The sequence below is a fragment of the Castor canadensis genome, chromosome 11, assembly GCF_047511655.1.
Source record: "Castor canadensis chromosome 11, mCasCan1.hap1v2, whole genome shotgun sequence".
NCBI classification, from domain to species: domain Eukaryota; kingdom Metazoa; phylum Chordata; class Mammalia; order Rodentia; family Castoridae; genus Castor; species Castor canadensis.
In genome coordinates this window covers 70,275,611-70,303,498 of record NC_133396.1, presented here as the reverse complement: position 1 = coordinate 70,303,498, position 27,888 = coordinate 70,275,611, and the positions used below count along the sequence as shown (strand labels likewise).

General features: G+C 37.8%; 2 protein-coding genes across 2 annotated transcripts in view; one reads left to right on the top strand and one right to left on the bottom strand.

Moving 5' to 3' along the window:
• LOC109674272 (thyroid receptor-interacting protein 11-like) overlaps nucleotides 1-27,888 on the bottom strand; it is a 939,645-nt gene that overhangs the window by 472,461 nt on the left and 439,296 nt on the right.
• On the top strand, nucleotides 23,251-24,204 carry LOC141414077 (olfactory receptor 2T27-like). The gene is given in 1 exon segment (XM_074048946.1): nucleotides 23,251-24,204. A coding segment is annotated over 1 exon segment (954 nt).

The following is a 27,888-nucleotide window of genomic DNA, read 5'->3' as shown; positions in this document are numbered from 1 at the left end:
AGTTGGTATAAATAACTTTCTGTTCCACTCATCAGGTGGTAACAAGAGTCACTACACATAGTTTTCTCAGATAGTCAGTGTTCTTAATACAGTCATTAAATGACTGTTACTTTCAGTAAAATTTCAGTTTTTAACTTTTGTTTTTGTTCAACAATCAACAAAAAACATTTTTCAAGTAAGTTACAAGTGATAAATGAAAGAAAAAGACACAACTCAGTGAAGACAACATGAGAATAATATTTGAAGGATTTCCAAAGCACTGGAGAAATGTGCAAGAGGATGGGTTGGAAAGATTGAGAGACTTTCCAGTTGCGTTACGTGATCATCAATGTTCAGCACGGTCCATTCAGGTGGCAGGGTCAGCTCACAGGTCATCTTCACATCTCCAGTCAATCCTGGAATTCAGGAGAGCAGCAGGTGGCAAATCATGTTAAGTGCCCCCTGTGATTATATAAGGAATTGACTTAGGAAACAAACAGGTGAATTTGCTAAATATTTAAGTCACCCTCTGGAACTGTCACCATAGAAACTTAACCACAGCTGGAGTTGATAACACATTGGTCAATTTCTTTCTGAACTTAATAATTTATATACCTTATAAAGGTCTTTATCTTCTAAAGGCCTCATAACAAATGAAGCACTTATTTTAAAAATTATTTTATTAGCATATATTAATAATACATTAATATACTTTGGCCACATTTACCTCTTATATTACTCTTCCTTAACTCCTCTTTCACAACCACCTCTTTGTTTTAAACCCTCTTGCATTTTTTTCTTTTATTGGCAGTACTGTGATTTGAACTCAGGGTTTTGCATTTGCTAGGCAAGCACTCTACCAATTCATCCATGCCCACAGCCATTTTTCTTTAGTTTATTTATCAAATAGGGTCTCCATTTTCTCATACTGGCTTTGGATCATGCTTCTACTACTTAGTCCTCCTGAGTAGTTTTTATTAGAGTTGTGTGCCACCATGCCCAGGTTGTTGGTTGAGATAGAGTCTCACCATTTTTGCCTGACCAGCCTCGAACTGTGATCTTCCCATCTCTACCTCCCCCAAGCATTTGGGATTACAGACATGTGCCACAACAGTCAGCTATTCACATTTTTAAATGGGTTTCATTATGACTTTTACATGTGTGCATACAGTATATACTTTAATCATATTCTTTTCCCTCTTCCCTCTGCTTCCCACTATTCTCTCCCCAGGAATAATCCCCCTTTTACGTATATGACCCTTTATTAAAAAATCTGGATTCTGTATATGAGAGAACACAGAATATTTTTGTCTCTCTTTTTTATAGTACTAAAGTTTAAACTCAGGGCCCTGTACTTGCTAGGCAGTCACTCTCCCACTCTACCCCCAGTACTTCTCTATCAGAACCTACCTTATTTCTCAAATGAACCACTTACTATGAGTAGTAAATTCTGAGTCAGATTAGAGGGACTTAAGTTAGGAACTTTCTGAGTAATAGATGGCAAGATTCTAAGAAATATGCCTGGGATGGGGGTCATAGCTCAGTGATAGAGCACTGGGCTAGCAAGTGCAAGGCCCTGAGCTCAAAAAACAGTACCACCATAAAGAAGAAAAACAAGGAACGTGCATAATAGAATACTGTTTCCTTCATTCTGCTCTTTTCATTCTTTCTTCTTTCATTTATTCTTCATAGCTGTGATGAAAGCTGAACATAAACATATCTGTGCCTAGCATAATATTCACCAAAACACACAGTAACACAAACAACATGGAAGTTACCAAAGCTCACAGAGAAATAAATAAACATATTTTATCATATTTGTACAAAAATAGATGTTTTAATACCACTTTGATAACATAGACTAATCTCCCAAACATTGTGTTAAGGTAAAGAAGAACTTCAAAAAATGTATTTTTTATTTAACAAAATATTTTATTAGTATGTTATTATTGTACATATATTAAAATATGTGTTCTGCTGTGACATTTCTATGTATATATATATATTGTACTTTGGTTTGGCTCACCCCCTGCATTAATATCCATCATTTCTCACTCTCCTTCTTAAAATGACTTCTACAGATTTCAGTGTTCCATATCCTTACATGCATAGAATGTACCTTAGTATATTCACCCTCCTTTTACCTGCTTCATTTACCTTCTCCCTTTCACTCATACCTTCCTTTTATCATGACCTGTTTTACATTCCTGTTCTTCATTGTTTTAATGCCTGTTCATTGTTCTGTGGGATTTTGCCTCGGTCTTTTAGCCATAAATATATTGTAATTTAATTAGTCAACTGAACAGGAACTAGAGAAAATGTTAGTTTGAGAAGAATTAATTTAGAATGTAACACATATATACTGGAAAGCAATGCGAGTAAATTCCCTGTATAGCTATCCTTATCTCAACTAGCAAAAACCCTTGGTCCTTCCTAGTATTGCTTATACTCTCTCTTTAATAAAATTAGAGATAAAGGCAAAATAGTTTCTGCCTGGTAGCAAGGGGGTAGGGGGGGAGAGGGAGGGGGTGGAGGAATAGGGGGTGTGGGGCAAAGGGGGTAGAAATGACCCAAACATTATATGCACATATGAATAGAAGAAATAAAAATAAATAATTAGTCAACCCCCCTCAATTACTCATCCTTACCCTTTCTCCCTACCCTGTACTGTTCAACAGTTTCTGGTGCAACATGTTTTATACACACACAAACACACATATGATACAGTTTGTATTTGGATATATATTCTATATAAAATAACAAGACATTTGTCTTTCTGAACCTGGCTTACTTCATTTAACATGATGTTCTCAGGTTCCAGCCATTAACCTGTGAATGACAAAATTTCATTCTTTTTTGTGGCCAGATAATACTAGTCCTTCATAAGTTATAGTGAATCATGGCTGTTTCCATAGCTTGGCTATTGTGAATAATGTTTCAATAAACTGGGAATGCAAGTGTCTTTATTGTATCCTGACTTACATACCTTCAGCTATATGCCTAGGAGTGGTACTTCTGACTCATATGGTGGTACTGTTTTAGCTTTTTGAGGAGATTCTGTACTGTTTCCTATAGTGGTTGTACTAATTTACATTTCCACCAATAGTGCATAAGGGTTCCTTTTTCTTACATTCTCATTAACATTTGTTGTTGTTTGTGTTCTTGATGATAGCTATTCTAACAAGAATGAGGTGGAATCTTAATGTGGTCTTGATTTGCATTTCCTCCATAGCAAGTGATCTTGAGTTTTTGTTCATGTGTGTGTGTGTTTTGTTTTTGGACATTTGTATTTTTTCCTTTGAAAAATTTACGTTCAGTTGATTTGCCCATTTCTTCATTAGGTCATTGATTCTTTGGAAATTTCGTTTTCTGAGCTGCTTGTAAATTCTGGTTATTAATCCATTGTCAGATACACAGCTACAAATGTTTCCAACTTTCTAGTCTGGTGACTGTTTCCTTTGCTGTGCAGAAGCATTTTAGTTAAATGCAATCCCATTTGTTAATCCTTTTTCTTAATTGCAAAGCCATTCAAATTCTATTTAGGAAGTTATTTCCCATGCCTATATGTTCCAGTGTATTCCCTACTGTCATGCAGTAGTTTCAAAGTTTTAAGCTTTACATTAAGGTTTTTGATCCATTTTGAATTGATAATTATAAGAGTGGAAGACATGGATCTAGTTTCTTCTACATGAAGATATTGAATTATCCCAGTAGCATTTGTTGAAGAGGGTATCTTTTTCTCCATTATATGTTTGAGTGCCTTTGTCAAGAATCGGGTGTGGATTTATGTCTGGATCTTCTGTCCTGTACTGTTGATCGTCATGTTAGTTTGTGCCAGTACCATGCTGTTTATATTGCTATGTCTGTGTAGTATAGTTTGAAGTCAGATACTGTGATGGCTTCAGTGTTGCTCTTTTTGCTCTTTTGCTTGAGTGTTCATAGTCTTTTGTCTTCTGTATGAACATTAGGGCTGGTGTTTCAATCTCTGTGCATAATGTGAATATTTAATATCTTTGATGGAGATTGCATAGAACACATAGATTGCTTTTGTAGTGCAACCATTTTCACAATATTAATTCTGCTGATTCATGAGCATAGGAGATTTTCCCATCTTCTAATGTCTTCATTAATTTTTTTCCTTGGAGGTTTACAGTTTTCATTATAGAGGTCTTTCACTTTCTTTGTTAAATTTATTCCTAGGTATATTTTGTTTTTACAGCTATTGTAAATGAAGTTGTTTTCCTTAATTCTTTCTCAGTCTTCTTATTCTTGCTATATACACAATCTACTGATTTCTTATATTGATTTTGTATCTTGCTACTTTGCTGAAGGTGTTTGTTTATGATGTATCTGACTTTTTTTTATTTTTCAGGGTCTTCTATGCATAAGAACATGTCATAAGCAAATAGGGATAATTAGACTTCATCCTTTCCTATTTGAATTACAGTTATTTCTTCTTCCTGTCTAATTGCTCTGGCTGGGAATTCCAAAACTCATTGAATAAGAGTGGAGAGAGCAGACACATTTGTTTCATTCCCGACTTTAGAAGAAATGGTTTCAGTTTTTCCATATTTAGTATGATATTGGCTATAAGTTTGTTATATATAGCCTGTATTATGTAGAGGTACATTCCTTCTATCCTTATTTTCATCACAGCTTTAGTCAAGAAAAGACATTGAATTTTGTCAAAGACTCTTTTTACATCTATTGAGATGATAATGTGATTTTTCTCCTTGCTTCTTCTTAGGTGCTATATTATATTTAATGATTTGCATATGTTGAGTTATCCCTGATATGAATCCAACTCTACCATGTTACATAATCTTTTTGATATGTTATTGAATTAGGTGTGCCAGTATTTTTTGAGAATTTTTGCATCTATGTTCACTAAAGAAATTAGCATTTAATTCTCTTTTTTTGTTATGTCCTTGTCTGTTTTCAGGACAAGTATAATACTGGATCTATAGAATGTGTGTGGTAGTTTTCCTTCCCTTTCTAGTGCATGGAATAGTTTGAAGAGTGTTGGTTTTAGTTCTTTAACCATCTGATAGAGCTCAGCAATAAATTATCTCTTTTTTGGGATCTCTTTATTGCTGCTTCAATTTCATTGCTTGTTATAGATCTATTTAGGCAGTAAATATCATGTTAGTTCAATTTTGGTTGGTCATATGCATCTAAAAATTTATCCATTTCTTCTTGATTTTTCAATTTATTTGAGTATCAGTTTTTAATGTATTCTCAAATGATACTGAGGTTTTCATTGATAATTGTTTTGATAGTCCCTTTTTCACCTCTAATTTTATTAATTTGGGCCTTTCTCCTACTCATTATAGTCACATTCCCAAAAGGCTTATCAATTTTATTTATCTTATCAGAGAATACATTTTTTCATAGATACTTTGTATAGATTTTTGGCTTCCATTATATTATTTTTAATCTCTCCCACTGATGGTTTGGAGTTCAATTTGTTCTTATTTTTCTAGGAGTTTGAGGTAGAGCATTAGGTCATTTATTTGAGAACTGTCTGTGTTTTCAATGTAAAGACTCACTGTCATAAACATTTCCTTTACTACTGCTTTTGCTGTATCACACAGATTCTGGTAGGTTGTGTTTTCATTTTCATTAGATTCCAGGGAACTTTTTATTTCCTCCCTTATTCCTCTGATGACCTACTGTTGTGCATCAATGTTTGTTAGTTTCCAGGTGTTTGAAGGTACTCTGTTCTTTCTTTTCTATTTTTGTTTTTGATGAGTTCTAGCTTTATTACATTGTGATCGGACAGTATGCAGGGGGTTATTTCAATTTTCTTCTATTCGTTAAGACTTGCTTTGTATCCTAAAATATTACCTGTTTTGTAGAAATTTCCATGAGCTGCTGAGAAGAATGTATATTGTGCTGCTGCTAGATGACATACTCTGTTGATATCTGAGAAGTTTATTTCGTTAACATAAAGTGACCTTTTTTGTCTCTTCTGACTAAATTAGGTTTGAAGTCTACTTCATCAGATATAAGTGTATCTACTCCTACCTGTTTTGGGGGCTTATTGCTTGGAAAAATCTTCCTCCACCCTTTTACCTTAAGACAATGTTTGTTTCTGTAAATGAGGTGAGTTACTTGTAAACAACAAAACGTTGGGTCATCCTCTTTAATACAGCTCACCAACCTATGTCTTTTGTTGGTGGAGTTGAGATAGTTAACATTCAGTGTTACTATTGAGAGTTATGTGGTAATTACTGCATTTTGCTGTTTTTGGTGTATTTGTGTGTTTGTGTGTGTGTGTGTGCAGTTGATTTTTTGCTACTGTACAAGTGCTTATCTGCTCATCTCCTGAAATTTCATTAGTCCCATCCATCCTTTCATGAGTATGCTTATCTTCTATTTCTGTGTGTAAGATTGGTCATTTAGTGGTTTGTTCATCATGAAAGGTTTTCCTTCTCCACCAAATATGAATGGTAGCTTTGCTGGGTAGAGTAAAAAATATTTTGTAAAGTCCAAATTTCTTCCTTGTTGTGGAGAGGAGTGGGATTTTTCTTGTGGTCATTGAGTACTCTGGACATGCCCCTCCAACTTATGGTCCTCAGGTTTTAGTTTGCAGTTCTCACTTGACCCTCTGATTGGAACCACTCCCCCACTGTCCAAGTCTGAGTTTCTTTAGACAGAGGCTTTCTTTCAGTCCCTGACCTTCTTTAGAATAGATATGCTTGGGTAGGTGGAGGTTTGGGAGGGTGCTCCACTCAGGCTGTTTAGACAAATGCTCCTCTTAGTTTGGAGGCAGTTTCAGCTTGCTTCACTTGGAGGCTTCTTTCAGGTGTTTGTGAGTCACTGAGAGTGAGCAGTGACTCCTCTCCCTGACCAGGCAAGTTTGGGACTTCAGCTGAGACTGTTATGCCAAAAGTTTTTCTTGGGGATTGGGGCAGTCAGATTCTGTTCACTGCTGGACTTCTTAGAGGTGGTCAAATCATGTTTTCCTTCATATGTGGACTTTAGATCTAGGGCAAATACAGCAATGTGGTTGGACTTGGTCACATGATAAAGGGAGAGCACACAAGGGAAGTAGGTGGATAGCTAAGAAACCCAAAGCATGAAAGTGTTTGATATCCCCACTACAGAGGAACTAATACAGAAACCTTAAAGTGACGGAGGTCAACATGAAAAGGGGATTAGGAACAAGTGTAAAGATCAATTGGAGATAAATCAACCTGGGTTGTAACACATTTGTATATGAAAGCAATGCTAGGAATCTCTCTGTATAGCTATCCTTATCTCAACTTGCAAAAACGCTTTGTCTTCCTTATTATTTCTTATGTTTTCTCTTCAACAAAATTAGAGATAAGGGCAGAACAGATTCTGTCTGGAAGCAAGGGGTGATAGGGCAGAGAGGGAGGGGACAGGGGGATAGAAGGGAGAAATGACCTAAACAATATATGCACATGTGAATAAATGGATAAAAAAATGAGTTATTATTCCCTACATACTAGGTTCAAGCTTGGCTGTCCTGCTCCCACACTCCCTTCCTTTGTATAGAGGAGCACAGTCTGAGCCTGGAGCCATGGTGGCCCTCCCCCACCAGGTAGTGTGGGAGATTTTACACAGCTTATTAGGCCAAAAGCTTAACAAGTTGGTGGCATGCAGTCAGATTCCGATAAACTGTGCTGGACTATGTAATAGCCCTGCAAACTGACAGTGGCTAGCTCACCTGAATTTTTTGTGAGCCCCTCTCTCTGGTTTGGAGGGATCCGCAGGTGGTGGTCAGTAATCAATGATTGCTATTTTTGTCCACAGTCTGGGTGTCCCCCAGCTCCAGGAAGTCTCGCAGCCCTATGTGTCCATTTATAGGACTTTGGGTGTTCTTTATGGATTGGTCCAGGTAAAAAAGAATGCCTGCCAATGGTGCAACATATTCCTGTTGGATCCCACACCTTGGCATATTTGTGCTTTACAGGGCTTCCTGAGACTTTCATGTGCTCTGAAAGGAGACACTTGTAGCATACATTAGAATTTTAGGAGTAGGCAGTACACAGAACAACTGGAATATATTTTGGAGGCACAAATAACAGAAGATTATGATGAATAAAGTGTCCAGCAGGACAGAAACAACAGAAGCAAGAAGAAACTCCAGGTTTTGATCTTCAGCAATTAAATCGACACAAAATTTATTTCTCAAAATGAAGCAAAGCATTGTTTAGAAATTTAACTTTATTCACTTACTTTTTTAGGTAGTGGAGTTTGAGTGCCTTGTAAGGCAGGCACTCTATTATCTGAGCTATGCCACTGGTCCTTTTTTGCCTTATTTTTCTAGTAGGGTCTCACGTTTTTGCTCAGGGCTGGTTTCAGACCGTGCTTTTTACATAGCCTTCCTTCGCAGTTGGGATTACAGGCATGCTCCACTGTTATCAGTTCGTTTGTTGAGGTGAGGCTTCAATAACTTTTTGCTCAAACTGGCTTTGAATTGTGAGTGATCCTCCTTAATCTGTGCCTACAAATAACAGGGATTATAGACATGAACTACAACACCCAGCTTTAATTTATATAATTGATTTTTATGTTAGTAAGAAATGTTAGGTCTTGATTCTGTCAAGTTGAATAAGAGAAAGCTGGAGCACAGTGTGATCACTGTGCACTAAGACAGTTCATTACAGAGTTTTCTGTGCTTGTTAAGATGTATTTTAACTTCTTAACATTTTTTGTAAATTCTACAACATCAAGCCATAGAAAAGGTGAAAATAAAGGGAAAGAACAAATGACGGACAGTACCCAGGGGAAGGTGGCGTGACAAAAGCCTATAAAATCATCCTTCCAACAGAAGGGAAGAGTCCATATGTGGAACCAAATAATGTGAAACAAGATATTGATCCGTAAGTAGATCAGATAGTGATCATTTGTGTCCTTCATAAAGGGGTTTCAGTGGGAGGATGTGTCAGAATCCTTTCTAAGGTAAACTAAAGAAGCTCACAAATTGGAGAAAACAGAAATTTTCTCTGAATAACTGGATAAAGATGAAGTTATACATGAAGAATAACCTTTGGTTGAGGGAAAGGCTTAACTTTTTTATACCACTCATAATATTAATGATTATTTGGGCTCCACAGGAATATTCTGGTGCTGAGGGAGAAATCCATGACTCAAGGCAAAATGCAGAGGAATTCTGAGATGAACCCAATGAGGAGAACAAAAGAGGTTGCAATACAAAGTCCAGATAGGATGTCTAATTTTGAGTAGGAACAGAAGCATTTCCTCATGAAGAGTAAGAATAAATACAATAAAATAAAAAAGGAACAAAGATGTATCTTCATACTTGCTGCCTGGTTTGTCATTGTACTATGGTCTCATGCATAGTTCTTAATTCTTCTGTCACATTCCTAACAGTTGGATGATTTCTACGTTTGCACAGATACCTTCTAATACTGCCATTTTTCAAAGTAATTCATCACTTTATTTAACTGTTTAATTTAGTCTATGATGATTAAGTAGATGATATTGTCATGGACACAAGATGGGAAAATCCACGCATGCACTAAAGGGTTCCTGCTCTCAGAATACTCTCAAGAATGAGAGGCTGGAGCACCAGAGTTACAGGGAAGAAACTTTATTGATAGAGAAAGGCTGAGCAGAGAGACACACAGCGGGGTCCAGAAACCAGGTGCCCCCCCTAGTGTTTAGTGGGGATATATACATATGTAAGGCTTCCACCCTAACCCAAAGAACAGTTCATAGTGGAAGCCTATAGGTCCATTCTTGGCACATGTGGGCCTCCTGTACCTCCTGGTCCTCTGGCTGAGCTGGTTCCTCAGTTTCTCCCAGGTCATGGGGGCTTCCACATTCCTAAATTGTCATGGGGCTGATTTATGCTATGGGACTGTTACAAATCCCAGCTATGGGTTGGAAACCTTAACTGCCGTTAAAGAGATGGGATGTCAAGATCCAGTCTTTAGCTACTGCCAAACCCAAGCATGTGTTCAAAGGTCTACAGTAATAAAAGTGGGTGCAGAGTAACATTTGGAGTTTGATGGAGTCTAGACAAGAAGAAATGAAATGCAAAAGAAGGCTAAGGAGGCATGGACCAAAGCACAGGACATCTCTGATATTATCCTGGGTCCCAGGAGAGGGAAAAGCCATGAGAACCAGTTGCCAAGATAGTTGTTAGGTTTACACCCATCCCAAGTTTGTACAGGGACATGGGTGATTTTTCTGATGTTTGTGGCAATGTTTCTTACCAGTTGTCCATTGTCATCAGTTTGAATACAACAGTGTGAATGGTTAAGTTTGCCACATATGCCACCTTCCTCAGCTAGAAGATAGTCTGAGGCTTGGCAGTTTTGATATAAAGTGGCATGCATTTGGGACTATTGTCTGGCCAGTAATTCTAAGGCAGAAGCAGTCTGGTTGGTGATAATTTCTACCACTGCTTGTGACCTAATGAGTCAATTGAGCATGAAAATAGGAGTCCAGTAACTCCAAGTCCCATCTTGTGTCCAGAGATCCTTGGGACAAACCCAGCAGTTGGTGAGATTAGTAATTTTGGCCAGGTAGTTGATGGTGGGAGTCCATGGGTAGTGGTGAAGGACCTGTCCCATTATAACAGGGGAGAAAAGAAGTATAACTTTCATAACATAAGTTGGATTATGGGTGGGAGAGAGCACAGAAAGAGAAGACTGAAAATTAGAGCCCCACGGTGTAGGCAGGTCCACTCTCAGGGAGAAGTCACCCATAGACCTATGTCTGAACTATGATTATGTGAGAAGATAGGGTGCAATGAAGAGGTAGTGGAGGAGATCTGACATAAGTTACTTTCCTGAGGGAGTCTTCTTAAATACAAATTTAAGATCTGAGGTGGGGTCTCATGAGTAGTGAGTCTCCTCAGGAGTAGCTTTAATGGTGACCGTGTTGGTAGGGGAAATCTAGCACTTGACTCTGGAGATGTAGATCCAAGATTCCAATCCAGCCACCCAGGTTCCTCTTGGGGTGGAAAGAAGCACAAGTTATGGTCCTTCCTGTAGGGGCTCTGAAGTCTCCCTGGATATGTGAGAAATTTTAATGAGAACCAAATAACCAAACAAAAGAGTGGAGGTGAAGAAGGGGCATGAGAGATGCCTCAGTGTAACTCGGTTAGGGTTTGTTGGAACTTAGCTAGCTGGGTGATATGGGAGGTAAGTCTGGCTGTTTCACCATCCAGAATGTCATTAGTGAGAAATGGACAGCCATATAGAGTCTCAAAAAGAGTGATACCTAGCTTGTTTGGGGTGTTTCTGAGGTTGCAGAGGGCCAAGGGCAGAAGTTTGGACCACTTTGGTTAGATGGTGCTTGAGTAACCCATTGGCCCATTCTACCTTCCCTGAGGACTGGGGCCTCCATGGACAATAGAGGTGATCTTTTAGGTGAACCTGAACAAATGCCTTGGGCTGATTAGTAAAGAACTTATCTCCTAGGAAGAATTCACCGACCTGCAACTTGGGATCCACTGTGGTGTGTTTTGTAATGACCTCTTTTAGATGCTGTAAGAAGGCCATGGGGGATTCATCTGGCCCCTGTTGGACAGCAGTAACCTGGGAGTAATTAAGGGATTTGACTCTAGCCCTCTTTAAACCTTCAATGGTGAGGTGAATGAAATGATGTCTAGACCATTCATCAGCCTCATTTCAGGGATCCCATCCAGGATCCATCCTGGGAACAACTTGGGCCCCAGTTGGGACTCCAGGGTCCTCAGCTTCCCCTTCTAGGCATGCAGGCTTAACAGAGGACTTTTGTAGGTGGTAATCATTGCCAACCTGACTGGCCTGATCAAGGACTCTTTGCCACTCCAGGGAAGCGAGGGTTTGATCTATGAGTAGCACATGACATCTTTCCAAGCCAGTTCAAAAGTTTGGATTACAGTAATAAAGGCTTGAATGTACTGGTCTGGGTCATCAGTAAAGCTGCCCAAGTCCCATTTAATTTCCTTAAGGTCACTTAATCTGAAGAGGACATGGATTTTTTCCTGGTGGCTGCCCCTCCTCCCAGGAACTGGCTGGAGGAAGTAGTAACTGATGGTCACTGAGTAAAGAGGCAAGGGAGCTTTGGGTGTTGGTTGGCCACTTTCCTCACTCCCCTTCTTCAGGTATGTTTTTACAAAGCATTGTCAGGGTTTGAGCACCTCCCTTACACTGTTTTACCCATTGGGGATGTTCTTTAAGGAAAAAGAACAGGTGCACATAGGGGATTTCTGTTCATTTGCCATGCCTCTTGCAAAACAAGTCTAAATGGAGAATAGTATTGTAGTTAAGAGCCCCACTCTAAAGTCACTTTTCTGGTCTCCAAGAAGATATTGGAGCCAGGCCTGAAAGCAAAAGAAAATCAAAGCCTTTTTGCAAAAGTTGTCAGGATCAATGTCCTAATGTTTTAACAGGCATGCAAGGGGAGACCTCTCTGGAAATTGAGATGAGGAAGTTCCCATCTGGGAAAAGAACACATGGTCTACAATAGAGGGGGTGTTCCTATTTATCAACATCCCAATATAGAAATCTCTCCCAAAGTTGAAAAGGCCTTCCAGGTTGCAGTCACCCTACTGGCATGGCACTGACCACCTGTGACCCTGCCAGGCTTAAAGCCCAAGTACTTATAATGTCTCCAGTTAGTGAAGGCATCCAGTTCAAACAGAACTCATTGAAGGAAGGGCTAAATGAGAGACATAAGGGGGCCAAGGGGGTGTTGTGTGAGCCTGGGGTCAATTGCATCTTCTGGAGAAGACTGTGAGGAAAGGGCATCTTTTTGGAAAAGATGATCTCTGGGTGTGGCCATAGGAGAAAACCCAAGTGGCGTGTGCCATAACAGTGCAAAGACATTCCCTGGAGCAGTGCTGAAGAATAAAGGATGAGGCAGCAAGAGTGTAATGGAAGACAGCACTGGGTGAGGTGTTGTAAAAATGCCCAAAATGGGCAGTCACGGGGACATATGTCATTCAAGGAAAAATGGGGAACAAAAAAAGGGCAGGGAACCTCCTTAGGGCAAAGACACTTTATTATCTCCCTACTAAATGAAGGCATGGTGTCCTCCCATATGTCCCTGAAGGTCACACAGTGTTGTCAGGGGCAAAAGGGCCACTGGGTCACAGTACAGAAATGAGAGAGGGAGAAAAAGCCTAATAGTCGGAGGTATTCAGACTCACCCATGTGATAGTAGGGCAGTCCCATATAAACCCCAGAGCAGGCTTAGCATGCTGCACTCCAAGAAGGGATGTGCGAGATTCTGCCAGAAGCCTTAGTGGGCTTGAGAAATTCCCCCTCCGCTTTCAGGAGAAACCTTCCTACAGACAGAAGGAGAAAGCAGCCTGAGAGTTCTGCTTGGGGGGCTCACCCAGTAGGGAGAATCCATAGGAGTGCCAGACAATCACGGTCACTTCCCAGGAAGACTTATTGCAGTTAGGCACAGCCAAAACCAACATTTCACCCTGGAGAGAAGAGGGTCCCTTCATGGTCACCAAGATGTCACAGGGAAATCCACTGATGTGCTAGAGGATTCTTGCTCTCAGGACACTCTCAAGAATAAGAGGCTGGGGCACCAGAGTTACAAGCAGGAAAGAAACTTTATTGACAGAGAAAGACTGAGCAGAGAGGAGCACAGTGTGGTCTGGAAACCGGGTATATGTTTATACTTTTAAACCATATATATATATGGTTTAAAATATATATCTATGTTTTTCTCTTGTTAATCTGTCTTGTTGTTTGTGTACTGGGGATTGAACCCATGGTGTCACCCTTGCTAGGTATGTTTTCTACAACTTTAGCTATACCTACAGTCCTTTGGAATTTTTTTGTGGGGGGAGTGGTACTTAGGTTTGAACTCATCAATTTGTGCTTGCTAGTCCCATGCTGTACTGGTTGAGCCAGCCTCCAGCCCCTTGTTTGCTTTTATCTTATTTTTGAGGCAGGATCTACCTAACATTGCCCTGGCTAGTCTTGAATTCAGAATCCCCTTACCCCACCTCCTGAATAGCTGGGATCACAGGCATATATCTCCATGCTTGGCTTTAATCTAACTTTTACTATAAAGATGTCAAGTATGGTTGTTTTTACTGGCAAGAAAATGATAAGACCTTTTCTCCCCTACAACACCAGTAATAAACTTCACAGACATGTGTACCACTACCACACACTTCTGTACTGAACTCCTAATTCATATAGAAACCACAACAGAGTTAATGTGTCCTATATATTCCTTCTACAGAGAAATTTGCTCAGAATTTCTGTCAATTTGTTTGGAATTTCTTGAATTATTGTTACCACAGAGAACTGTGATAGATGGCTAACTGTTTCAGCATATATTGCTTCTACTTTTTGACCTGAATGTACCTGATATCATCTGGTTAGCTATGGGTGAATAGTTTCCTTTTTTAGTCTTAGTTATACCACATATGTATATTTTTCCTAGTTTTGTCCATTGTTTCCTATTTTTGAACTTTCAAAATGGACTTGTACAGGATTTACTATTTTGACATTTGCTCCTTTTGCTAAATATTACATCTGTGATAGCCATCTCATTATTTTCTAGATATAGTTTGAACATGTCCCTTAGTGTATGGCATGAATTGTATAAATGTAATAAAATTTTAGTGGCTGTAACATGTATATATTGCTTCCAGTTTTTGTCTATTGTGTATTAGTCTATAACTGTGTCTTCATAAAAACACACAATAAATAAAGTAGGTACCTAAGGAGAGTAATCATGGACTACGCAGTGTGCACACTTTAAAATATGCTAACAACTACTTCTCAACTTACAGGCCCTACAGCACTGGAGTTCCACATTTGACCGAGTTTTTTTACTAAAATTTTAATATTTTCAAATCAATTTGGCATATACAACTATGCAATATGATATTAACATGCATTTTTTTTCTGCTTTATGTTGAAGTTTCCTAACCTTTCTTTGATTCATCAGCTATTCCAAGGTTTTCTTGTGAAGTGCCTGTTCAAGTCTTCTGCCCATTTTTAATAAAAAGCCTGACATTTTTTATGTGTCTAAGAATATTTTCATAAAGATGAAATATACTTTGGGGTTTTATTTTTTAAATAATCTGCTAGTGTCTGACCTATCTTTGCAATTTAATTTTGTTCACATATAAACAAAATTACCATTCCTGTTCTTTATGGTACTGTTTTGTTTTTCATGTCATGTTTATATACTCCTACTGTATGGTAAGTCATTCTCTTATCTCCTAAGAGCTTCATATTTCTTTCTTTCTTCATGTTCTCATTTTACCTTCTTAGAATAGGTCTGTGGCTTATAACTATAGGCAAGATTCTCCCTTTCCATTTGTGCAATGGATTCAGCAAGCTTGTTCACAAACTCCCCTATTCCCTGATCAACTGTAATGTTTCTGTCACCATTGCACTCACATCTTCAAAACCTTGTGTATGAAATTCTTCCCCTTCCATTCTCACTCATGCCTTCTCTGGTCAGGATTGTCACCTGTTCTTCAATGACCTTATGTGGGTAAAGCAATAATTAATTTAATGACTTATTAATTAGTTCTCAGGTCTTGTTCCATTTGCCTAAACTGGAACATTTGTTTTTCCTTATTTTTTTCATTGATTTGACACAATTGATTATTCCCTTAATTGAGCATGTGTGTGTTTTGTTTTATCTTGGTTCGTTTGACTTTAACTGCATTATACTGTGATGGTTTTCTTTTTTCATTTGTAGCTTTGAATTAATTTTCTCTTGATGTCATTTCCTGAGTCTTGCTTCTTAATATTAGTGTGCTCAGGTACTAGCTATCTTCTCTTCTCTGCTGTACTACTCTCTGGTAAGCTCACATCTGTTCCTGGTTTTAAAACTATTTGTATATAATATTATATACCAGTCACTCCAGTCCTAACCTCTTTCCTAAACTACAGACTCATCTATCTGACTTCTCACCTCCATCTGGGTGATCAATTTTCTTTTCAAATGTGGTTTTCACCAAATGGAGCTGATATGTGTCCCTTCCTTTCTATCCAAAATTCCTGCAGCTGTGGCTTCGCCCAGGCCACTTGACAGTGTATGGGCCATCCAGTGGCTCAATCCCAATATTAAGGACCATTCCTTTTTTTTTTTAATTTTTATTTTATTCATATGTGCATACAGTGTTAGAGTCATTTCTCCTCCCTTCCCCCTGTCCCCTCCCTTCCCCTCACCACGCTCCCTCCCTTACCCCTCCTTACCCCTCGCTACCCAGCAGAAACTATTTTGCCCTTATCTCCAGTTTTGTTGAAGAGAGAGTATAGCAATATTAGGAAGGACCAATGGTTTTTGCTAATTGAGATAAGGAAGCTATACAGGGAGTTGACTCTCATTGATTTCCTGTGCATGTGTGCTACCTTCTAAGGTTAATTCTTCTTGAACTAACCTTTTCTCTAGTTTAAGGACCATTCCTGATGAAGTTCTTTCTCTGAAAACCAAATTCAACTAGTGACATCACACTGTGTTTGTGCTAAAATCCCACTGTAGCTACCATTTCAATGGTTACATATGGTAACCAGTAAGGACCCTTTTAGTTAATATTCCATTTGCTCATAGATGTATACTTATGCTACTTTATCACATCTGTGGAAAAGGGGGCCATTCTTTTCCATCCCATCATAAAAGTTCATGGCCAGCATCCCTGTAATGAAAGCCAGTAAACAAGAGGAAAGCATGGTGAATTTTTTTGATCATAATTTTATGGATTTTTCATATTGAATAAAGACCCAAGGCAAACTACCTACTTTCATGCTTAGGTTCTACAGAGTATGGAAAGTCACCCAGAAACAACACTGGACACAAAGTGTGTGATTTATTTGTATATAGACTAAGAGGGGCACAGAGAGGCCTCTCTGTTTAAGTGTGAAGCCTACCTCAGTGAAGTCATGATAGTCAAGAATACCTCAAATGGGGTCAAGGAGCATTCCACAGAGAGTTCTTGCACAAATCAGCTCAGAATGAAGCATGCAAATGAAAGAGACACCAGGTATCAAATGACAAACAGCTGCACAGCCTGGCCCCTCTGGCTGAGTTTTCTCAAAAACTTAACAATGGGTGCTAGTAAGAATGTTGAAAAAGAGCAGAAAGGGATTTCTTTGATCTTAAAATAACTCAAAGGTTTGATTTTCTCATTGCTTTGTTTCACTATGTATTTTAAGTGCTTTACATGCTGAAAGTTTTCAAATGCATTATATCCTATAAGAAAATCATGATGAATACCTGAAAACTGACAACTTAAGTAATTGGCTACAGTGTGGTATATTTAGCAACATAATACTGCCTTAGAAATGTGAAATTTTTCTTTAATCCTTGAGGAGAAAAGTCAATAATGCTCAGAAATGTGTAAAAAGAAAGCATCTTCTAAAACAATGCCTTGTACAAATTAAAGGAGGAAAAAGTACTTTGTTTTGAGTTGTAGGGGCCCATAACTTGATTTACATGGGGACATTTTAATTATCATAAATATTTGTAAGTCAGAAGGTGATATTTTTCTCAATTAACATTATGGTAAAGAAATTACTCACATTTATATGACATGTGTAATTGTAGTTTGGGGAGAGAGAGGCCCTAGGGATGAATATTCTGATGTCAATTTTTCTTCCAAATGGGAGTACCTGTCCACTACTATGAGACAAGCATTTCAATTTAAGCCACCTGGCCTCTTTGTTTTTAGAAACCTACATAATGTTTGTGCTGCCAGCTCCTTCTGCAACTCTTTATTAGGCATAAAGACTCAGGCTGAGTTCTGGGTCTTCATTATGTTTGCCTATCTTTGTCTATTTTAAAATACCTCAGAGACTGACTTTTATGCTTAAGTCAACAAGATGTAACTCCAAGCTTAACCCACTGCTGCATTTTATTTTTTGAATTTATAGTCACTCCCTATATGAACATTTTCCTCTTCTCTCCTTTCCTTTTTTGTATTCAGAAAGAAGAGAGAAAGTCTTCAGGTTAGAAGGTCCAATTTATTATGCTTCTTCTGTGCCTATATTTATCACATAAAAAGAAGTGCTGAACAATTATATTTACTACTTCAGTTATATAAGATTATTCTCTGAATAGTACGACTAATTTCATCAGACTTGGGAAGCTACTGTGTAAGGTAAGTAACTTTGAGGACTTTATATTGATCAATCACAGGGTGTTTTAAATTGAGACTCAATATTTACTGGAAAGTAGGTTGAAACCAAAGAAATATTGGATAACATTGAGAGTGGTCTGTCTCTGCATTCTAATGAGGTCTTTATGAATCACTGTTCCTCTTGCAAATTTTATTTTTTTAGTTCATTTCTTCTATCATCTGATGTGATGAAATGCCATGTACAACAGAATGTAGGTGATTTCTCTGCTCAGGAAAATTCTGTATAGTTTTGCTTCCATGCAAAGATTCAACAAAGTTTTCATCATTGGAACATTGTATTCATGTATTTGATTTTACAATAATTACAGGGAGAAGTGTTATCTAATTTGTTTATAATATTCTATCTCCTCAGGGAACTCATAAATATCTGTAAAAGTGGTTTTGTTATAAAAATTCTTCATGACTTGTTCCAGAAAATGATTGCAGCATGATTTCTTCTTTGATACTTAGAAATTACTTGAGAAGGCTGTTCTTCCTTTTCCTGCATGTGGCAGGAAATATTTCTCTGTCTTTTTTTTTTTCACTTCTCCCCATATTTACCAAGGTTAAACGAATTTCTTTCCCAATAAACTTCACTATTATTTGTACCACAAAAAAAAGAGGAAGTTCTGCCCAGAAGCAGGAGGGCAGAGGTGGCCTGAACAATGCACACACATGTAAGTAAATGTAAAAATGATGAATTAAAAGAAAGAAAAGAAATAAATTGAGGCCAAAAGGAGAGAACATGTGAGTGGCTCTCCAGACATGATGAAAGTAAAGAATTTTTCTGACCACAAACTATACTTAAGCTTTGCAATATTATACACCAAACACTGAGGATAGGCAGGTTTTGGAAGGTAGGAATAGACAGAGAAAGACCTTGGTTCAAAGTTCCTTGAGAATTAACTATGAGATGACCATAACTTTGATCTGCATTCATCTAAAATAATGGTCCATTGGCTTCTTTGTATTTCTCTATCATTTTAAATGACTTCCTAAGTGATTTTATTTTAGAAATTGTCTTTTATGACACAATTAAAAGTGAGACTTTGTATGAAAATACTGCCTAGGAAAAAAAATAGTACATTGGGTTAAACAGTATTAAGTGGCTTTTAGTTAGGGTCACTGTTTATGCTTGTTTCCCCAGGACAGTACCTGTTCATGCCAGCTGTCCTCAGGTCATCTCTAAAGCAGGCTTTGTGCAGTCTCAGACACCTTCTGAATTAGATGATCACCACAAACTGTACCCATTCTTGACATAGAGCAATGTTTGACAGGAAAATGATAACATCAAAAGTTTTTTTTTAAAACGAAAAATCAAGTCCTTGCCATTGGATCTGTTATTATTGAAGAGAAGAGATATGGAAAGCATGAGTTGAGATTCCAATAGTTAATTGTCACTTCTCTCACAGTTCTAAGGCCAACATAACAACTCAGCTGTTTTTTATACCCATATTTCATGCCAGAATTTGCACATGCAATGTGAGTGAAAACTTCTTTCTCGGTGATCGTGTGTCTCACATTAACAGAGATAAATGTTGAACCTCAATAAGCAAATCACTCATATTAATCATTTATTCTTTAGCTCTTTTCCTTCTGTAATGAACTAAGAATTGGGACTCAGTGGCATGATCATAAAAGACAAGCATATTATATTCTTTGTCTTACAAAAAACCCCACACTACCACAATTTTCAACAAAGACCTAAATAAATTTTAGATGCATTATGCTATCACATATTTTTATGTAATACATATTCTTTATTTTCTAAAGTGTAAAAGAATTGCATATTAATCACCTTCTTACATGGGAAAATTTCCCAAATGAACCCAGAGTATGAAGCAATAGCTTAAACTACATAACACTTAAAATTTTGGCCTAAAATCAAATGAAGTTACAACTATAAGTAATAATTTGAGCAAGATTGTTGCAATATGTATCACACACAAAACATCATTACTGAATAAAGAAAACACGCTAATTTTGTGGTATTCCTTAACATACAAAATGCAAATGTCATGGATAATCCAATTCCAAAATAAGTAATATAAAGAGAAAAATATATATAAAATGCACACTTTTGCCATAAGAAATCATATTAATAAAAATGTGTGTGCTCTTTGTAAATGCTGTAGCATGTGACATGCCACAAGTCTGTTGCATTGGTGCTTAGAACCACTATTCGACAATTTTGTCTAACAGTTTGGTGATGAGCTTCTAAAACTCAGTAACCCACTTACATGGGAGATTGACCTCAGAGAACTAATCTCATGATACTGTGTTTTGTAAGCCAATCTAGAAGCAATGTGCATGTCAACCAATTGAGGAACAACAAATAAAGTTTATGTCACAAGAGCTATAATATTCTGAGTACATACTATACATTTACTTGAGAAAGGGATTAGTTAATACTTAAAGATATATAGAATTAAAAGAATACCAAATTTTAAAATTAAGCATAGGGTTCAGCTCAGTGGTAGAGTACTTGCCTAGCATGTGTAAAGCCCTGGGTTTGATCCCCAGCGTGGTCAAAAACAGAAAATAAAATAATGCATAGAAATAATAATTTTATATGGGGACCTAGAGTATTTAAAGTTGATTCATTCCTTTTTTTTTTATTTCACACACATTCTTTAAAGTTGCTATATTTTTGTAATTGTTTCAATATGAAACATAAGTCAAAAGTCAACATTGACAGATTGAAAGCATAATACTCTTAAAATCTGAGGAAATGTAGAGCTTCTCAAGTCTCCTTTCCCTTTATGAAAAATGCCAGAAAGATCTCCTGGGTCCTATTAGCAAGATTCAGTGCCAGGAAAATTTTCAGTCAGGAATGCAGACACCTATCTCTTGATAGGGAGATTTTTTTGTGTGTGTTACCATTTTCCCTGTTTGGCTTGAACACTCCTCAGGGACCAATAGCAGTCACTTGGTTTAGTCTTCACTGGCTGTTGACCATCCTCTGAATCACTGTGAAACAGAAAAGACAGTCCTCCAAGGTGCTTGTTCTCATTTTGATTGAAGGGCAGGACTGTGTGGTCATTTATATCATTCTCTAACAAGTGGGTTACTGTCTAATATTTGTGTTAAATTTCTCCAGTGGAAGAAAAAGAAACAGAATAAAGGCACACATCTGGAAAACAGTCAGTGAAAAGCTGAACCATTTCAAGAATGAAAAAGCTGAAAGTGTATATAATGTGAATGTCATAAATAAAAATCTGGTTAAGAATTTACTTTTCATTTTTAAACCCCCACCTATCACAGCATGGTTGTGATAAAATCTAAAAAGGGACCGTTTCTCATGTTGACAGCCACTGGGATTTAGGTTCCAACACTTTCACCTTAACAATGTTCTGCCCTTTTCTTCTCTGCTGTTCACCAGCCAAAGAGAAGCCACACCCTGGAGATCCTAACCAGAACCATCATTAAAGTGTATCTGTAGTCAGGCATGCTCCATGGATGCTTCACTTGTATCAATTCTAGGCTTCTTCAAAGTAGGGAGTATGTCTTATATTCTTTTAGGTCTGTTCAGAATTTAAAAACTCTGCCCCTTGGGCCTCAGGAAATATTTGTGGAATTAATGAATTGAGGCCAACTTTGACTTACTGAGAGCAGTATAGAGTAATTACATCGCCACTGCTTAACTATATCCATGTGACCTGGAGAAGTTTCTTCATCTCTTGAAGGCTCATTTTTTCTTCTTTAAAATGGACAAATAGCACTAGTAGTGCTAGTGTATTATAAGGTTGTTTTGGAAAGTGATTTAAATAGTATTTATGAATCACTACACATTCTATAATTAATGTGTCCTGATTACTAGTTATAGGTGATAACATGCACAAGTAACATTATTACTTTTCCTAATTTGGCATTACATTACATTTTTATTGCTTTTGTTTAATTTGGATTATGCTAGATTCTAGGAAGCTTGTTTAGATGAAGATAGTTTCTGCAGTCATATTCTGGTTAAAGGATGCCTCTAGACTAGCGTTCTTAAGCAGAAATCTTATAGGAGCCATAAATGTAATTTTAAATTTTCAAATAACCACATTAAAAAAATAAAAATAAACAAAATCAAATAAATCAAGAAAATCATTAATTCAGCATGCAATTGACATAAAAATTATATAATCCACATAAAAATAATTTTACAAAATCAATATAAGAATTATAAAATCTTTTTTATAATGTCTTTGAATAATGGCTACCATACTGAATGTATATCCAATAATGTAGATGACAAGAGAAACTGTCCAATTATCCAATAAATATTTATAAATTTGGTAAAAGGTTTACCTAAAATAGTTATATATGCATACTCTAACTTCAAATTTAAGTTCAAATAAAGTCCCAATTTTGAGAGATATCCTCTAGTATTTTTTAAATAAGTTCATTCTTTTCCATTCCTTTTTGTATGAAAACTTACATTAATTTTTGCTCTCATTTCATTTGTGTTAAAAATTGTATGTTAACAGCCAGTAAATTTCTCCCAAAAGAAAGAAAATAAATGCCAGTTGGCTGTCAACATTATTTTTTCCCTTGACAGATAAGCTAGTTATTGGATTGCTTCTCATAGTTCAGAGCTCTTGTGGCTTATTTTCCAGCAATATTGAACACCTAAAATGTTAATACTAAAATTTTACAATGTATAAACGTTTCATGGATGATACAAATTGTGTAACATCGGTGTGTTTATCTTTGCATAGGCAAAATAGATGCCCTTAATCAGTGCCTGTGACTCTGGATTCTAAATTTGGATTTAGAACTAGAGGATAGTGAAAGGAAATGGTATGTGGTTACCTTCCTTCCTTATCTACCACTGTAGCCATATTCATGGCTCTATTTTTATCAATTTTGTATACATGCTCTTCGAGGTAAGATTGTACTTTAGAGAGAGAAAAAAAAGTAAATGCACATAAACAAAAGAATACCACCTCTAAGTTAACAAGTGGTAGTGAACAAACCAAGCTCATTCTTTTTGAATGAGTAGTGGTATGATGTAAAGTAACCCAATCCTACTGACACTGTTCTTTTAGGAAATTGAGTTTTGAGTGCCATGAATAAGCATAATGTCTCTTGATTTGTCTGTGATTGCATCACAGTATTTTAAATAAGCCATATTTTTCCATCTTTCTGCCATACCCACCCCTGTCTTTTGTGAAACCCACAGAGTTATGGAGTGGGGCAATTATTCCATGTATGCTGACTTTGTCCTCCTCGGTTTGTTCAGCAGCACTCCTTTCCCCTGGCTTCTCTTTACCCTCATTCTCCTGGTCTTTATAATTTCCATAGCCAGCAACACTATTATGCTCATTCTCATCTACGTGGATTCTCGCCTCCATAACCCCATGTACTTTCTGCTCAGCCAGCTCTCCATCATGGACATCCTGTACATTTCCACCATTGTGCCCAAGATGCTGTTTGACCAGGTGATGGGCCAAAGGGCCATTTCATTTGCAAACTGCACTGCTCAGCACTTCCTCTACTTGACCTTGGCAGGGGCTGAGTTCTTTCTCCTGGGACTTATGTCTTATGACCGCTATGTAGCCATCTGCAGCCCTCTACGCTACTCTGAACTTATGAGTCGCAAGGTCTGCTTATTGATTGTGGTGGCAGCCTGGTTAGGAGGGTCAGTAGATGGTTTCTTGCTCACCCCAGTCACCATGCAATTCCCTTTCTGTGCCTCTCGGGAAATCAACCACTTTTTCTGTGAGGTTCCTGCCCTTCTGAAATTCTCCTGTGTGGACACATCAGCCTATGAGACAGCCATGTATGTCTGCTGCATCTTAATGCTCCTTATTCCCTTCTCTGTCATCTCAGCCTCTTAAACAAAGATTCTCATAGCTGTTTACAGGATGAGTGAGGCAGAAGGAAGGCAAAAGGCTGTGGCCACCTGCTCTTCACACATGTTAGTTGTCAGCCTCTTCTATGGGGCTGCCATGTACACATATGTGCTACCTCACTCTTACCACTCTCCTGAGCAGGACAAAGCTGTGTCTGCCTTCTACACTATCCTCACTCCCATGCTCAACCCACTCATCTACAGCCTCAGGAACAAGGATGTAATGGGAGCCCTTCACAAGGCTCTTGGAAGGTGTCTGTTCTCAGGAAAGGTAACTACCTTCTAAAGAAATTGCCTTTGCTGCTAAATATTGATAATAAGGATACAGGACTTCATCATCACCTTTGAATTTAAATATTGTCTGGAAAATTTAAAATGACACATATGCCAGCAATTGTAAGGAATTCTTGGGATTTAGAAAGATGAGATTTTAATAACTGAACTTTTCTTAAAAGGCTTAAGGGTTCTAAACGTAAGACAGATTTGAGCAGAGTGGAAATAAAGTTGAGCATTAAGTCATCCATGTCTTGTTAACAAGACATACATTGAAGTAAAAGTGGTTTTACAGCCTGTTTCTGGTTATGCTCAGTAACAACAAAGGGAGTGCTCTTCAGCTTATCCTCTGGCTATTCAGTCTACCCATTGATAATTGCACAGTATCAGCTAGTGAAATATGGTTTTGGTTATATTTCAAATATTGGTTCAATATCTAACTTACTCTTATGTAAGTTTTCTAATCATTTCTAGAAACTGAAAGACATCAAGCCATCATTGCTTGCTGACAAAAATGATGTTTACTATGCCGTATTTTCAATAAATTCTGTCAACACAGCTTATAGACATAAAGTACATGTCAAATTTTGGAGACCAGCACCTTGAGATTTCCCCTTTCCTTTTTCTCCTATAATGCTTTGTTATGGTCATCCTAAACAATGGATTCAGTCTAAAAATGTGATTCTGTGGTATTGTAAATATGGATGGCTCCTATATATTCTATTTCACATTGTCCTCATATCTTAATGATATAATTTGACAGAAACAAACTTGGAAATTTAAATTATATTTCTTCACCATATAGCAATTTCCTCATTGCCTAATATATTTTATTTTTGAAATCCTCATGCAAAGTAAAGGGACTCTTTTCAGAATCAAAGTTTGATTCATTCTTTTAGGAAATTAATGCACATTGTTTGATTTTTCTATTTTAATTTAGATTAGTATATGTAATCATCACACCTCACCTTGTTTGTATTAATAAATATTTTTCTGACAAAGTACAGAAAATTATGTTTATTTCTGTTTTTCTGGCTTTTGTCCTTCATTCTGTTTTAAGTTCCCAGGTTTTCCATTTTCTTATTTCTGTATCTTGGGACATTATGACCTCAAAGAACAAAATATGCTTATCCATAAGCTCATTTTGCAATTTTTTTGTATTTTGATGTTTAAATATGTACAGAAAAGTCAGCTGGGAGGCGACATGTTAAAAATCCAAGGCTTCTTCACTCTGGAAAAGAAAAGAAGTGTTGAATTACAATTGTGTGGATTTTTCCCTGTGAATAAAACTTATAATAATATACAGCAGAAATTGGACAGGCTGGTACTTATTTTAAAAGGAAAAGATTTCCTATACTATGATTTATTTTCATTTGCATACTGAAGAAGTGAAGTGTCTATTCCGTTCTAATAAAATTTACAAAAAACAAACAGAAGTACCAGGAATGCCACTCAGAGGCCTTGATTGCAAAGTAAGAACTAGCTTGGACTTGGACTTGGTCTTTAAATCCAGAATCTAGAGCTGCAGTTAGCCCCATTAATCAGAGAAGACTCAGGGAGCCAAAAACACAGCTTCAGTTCCTCCCCATCACTTGCTTGTTGTTAAGAGTTGTGGGAGTGGGGCTGGGGATGCAAGTTTCCCAAAGACTGCTCAGCCTTCCCCAGAAGTGGAGTTACTGGACTGCATGAGTGGTGAGGACAGAAGGACCTCCTAGATAGTGGGTTTACCAGCTTGGGAGTCACTGGGTGGACATGTGTTGGCAATCCCAGAGGCTAGTTTTGACCAAGGCAGAGGAGTCAGTTCCACTTTCACCCACAACTGCCAATGTTCTGTCACAATGCTTAAAGACAGATCAGGGGGAAGTCAGCAGGGATGAGTGGAAAAGGTCCCCCTAATGACACAATTGGTATTCAAGGGAAATTGATCAGTGGCCAGTAAATAAACACAGAGGATTAGAAGATGATCAGCTTTAATGCAAGAACATAAGCAATACAACAGAAGAGTGAATAGAAAGTCCAGGAGCATGGGGACACCATGGGCAAGGAAGGGCTCTCCCTGTTCCCCAGGTTTTGGCATGCACTTCTGGGTTGGTGGGAAGGACACGGTATGTGTAACATGCCTCCTGCAGGCAGAAAAGAAGTACAGAATGAATGCAGTGTTTTGGGTTGCTCTCACCTGAGTTCCAGACCCCAGGCCTCACTGCCCACCAGTGGTCTCTTTGCAAGGGGAGTACAGGAATATCCTTTCTTCAATGGTCTTATTTAAGAACAATAATTCCAGGTTCAAAAAACTCTCAGAATCAACCATGAAAATGTGTTCTCAAAGCAGACACTCACTTGATTGACCTCCCTCTTCAGTGCTCCAAGAGCAGTACCCAAACCTGTCTAGTTCTAAGAAGTGTTTCTAGGCCCAGCCCAGCTCAGCCCAACCCAGCAGGGCACCCAACAGGCACATGACCCATGGAACAAATGCCTGGAAAGAGTGCAAGAGGCTGCTCAATGAACAAAAAGATAAGAGTCCTCCTGGGATGGGGACAGAATGCAAAAGAGACCAAGCCCACAGGGCAAAGAGGAAAGAAATCTCACTTCTGAGTAGGAACAGGCTCAGGTAGAAGGATAAACATTTCCAGTGTGATTGAGCTATGTGCATTTGATTGGAGAATTTTTTGTGGGATTTTTTTAAGAGATTTCTTTAAAAACAAATAGATTGAGAGGCAATCATCACATAGAGATGGTTTTCCTTTTACAAAAACTTAACATTATTTTGGAAAAGTTAAAATCCAGGCCCTCTTAATAAAATAAAATACATTTGCAAGTAAATGGGTGAAACTGGAGAACATCATCCTGAGCGAGGTTAGCCAGGCTCAGAAGACCAAAAATCATATGTTCTCCCTCATATGTGGACTTTAGATCTAGGGCAAAGGCAGTAATGTTGTTGGACTTGGGTCACATGATAAGGGGAGAGCACATATGGAAGGAATGGGGATAGGTAGGAAACCCAAAACTTGAAAGTGTTTGATGTCCGCACTGTAGAGGAGCTAATATAGTAACCTTAAAGTGACAGAGGTCAATATGGGAAGGTGACCAGGAAGTAGTGAAGAGGTCAGGTAGAGATGAATCAATTCAGGTTGTAATACACTTGTGCATGGAAGTAATGCTAGGAATCTCTCTGTATAGCTATCCTTACCTCAACTAGCAAAAACGCTATGTCTTTCTTATTATTGCTTATGTCTTCTCTTCAACAAAATTAGAGAAAATGGCAGAACAGGTTCTGCCTGGAAGTGAGGGGGGGTTGGGGGAAGAAGGAGAGGGCGGGAGGGTAGGGGGAGAAATGATCCAAACAATGTATGCACATATGACTAAATGAATAAATAGAAAATAAATAAATAAATAAATAAAATCAAACCACTCCAGTTAAAAGTTATGGCTTCAAAGTTATATTTCTAAGATATACTGACCAAATCACCACCAACAACTGTTCTAGACTTCATTAAACACTACACTTAGGTTAAATAACATGTTTAGCTCAGGGTGTTCCCTTTTGTAGGGCCCCTGAAGTGGATGCAAATCCTTCTCTTCCCTCCACACTGATTGGATAATCCAGTAAAAGAAGGCCCATTGCAGATGCCTCCCTCACACTCCAGACTTCCTCCCTACTCCTTGCTCCACCCTTCTGTTCCCAACCTCAAACTCACCA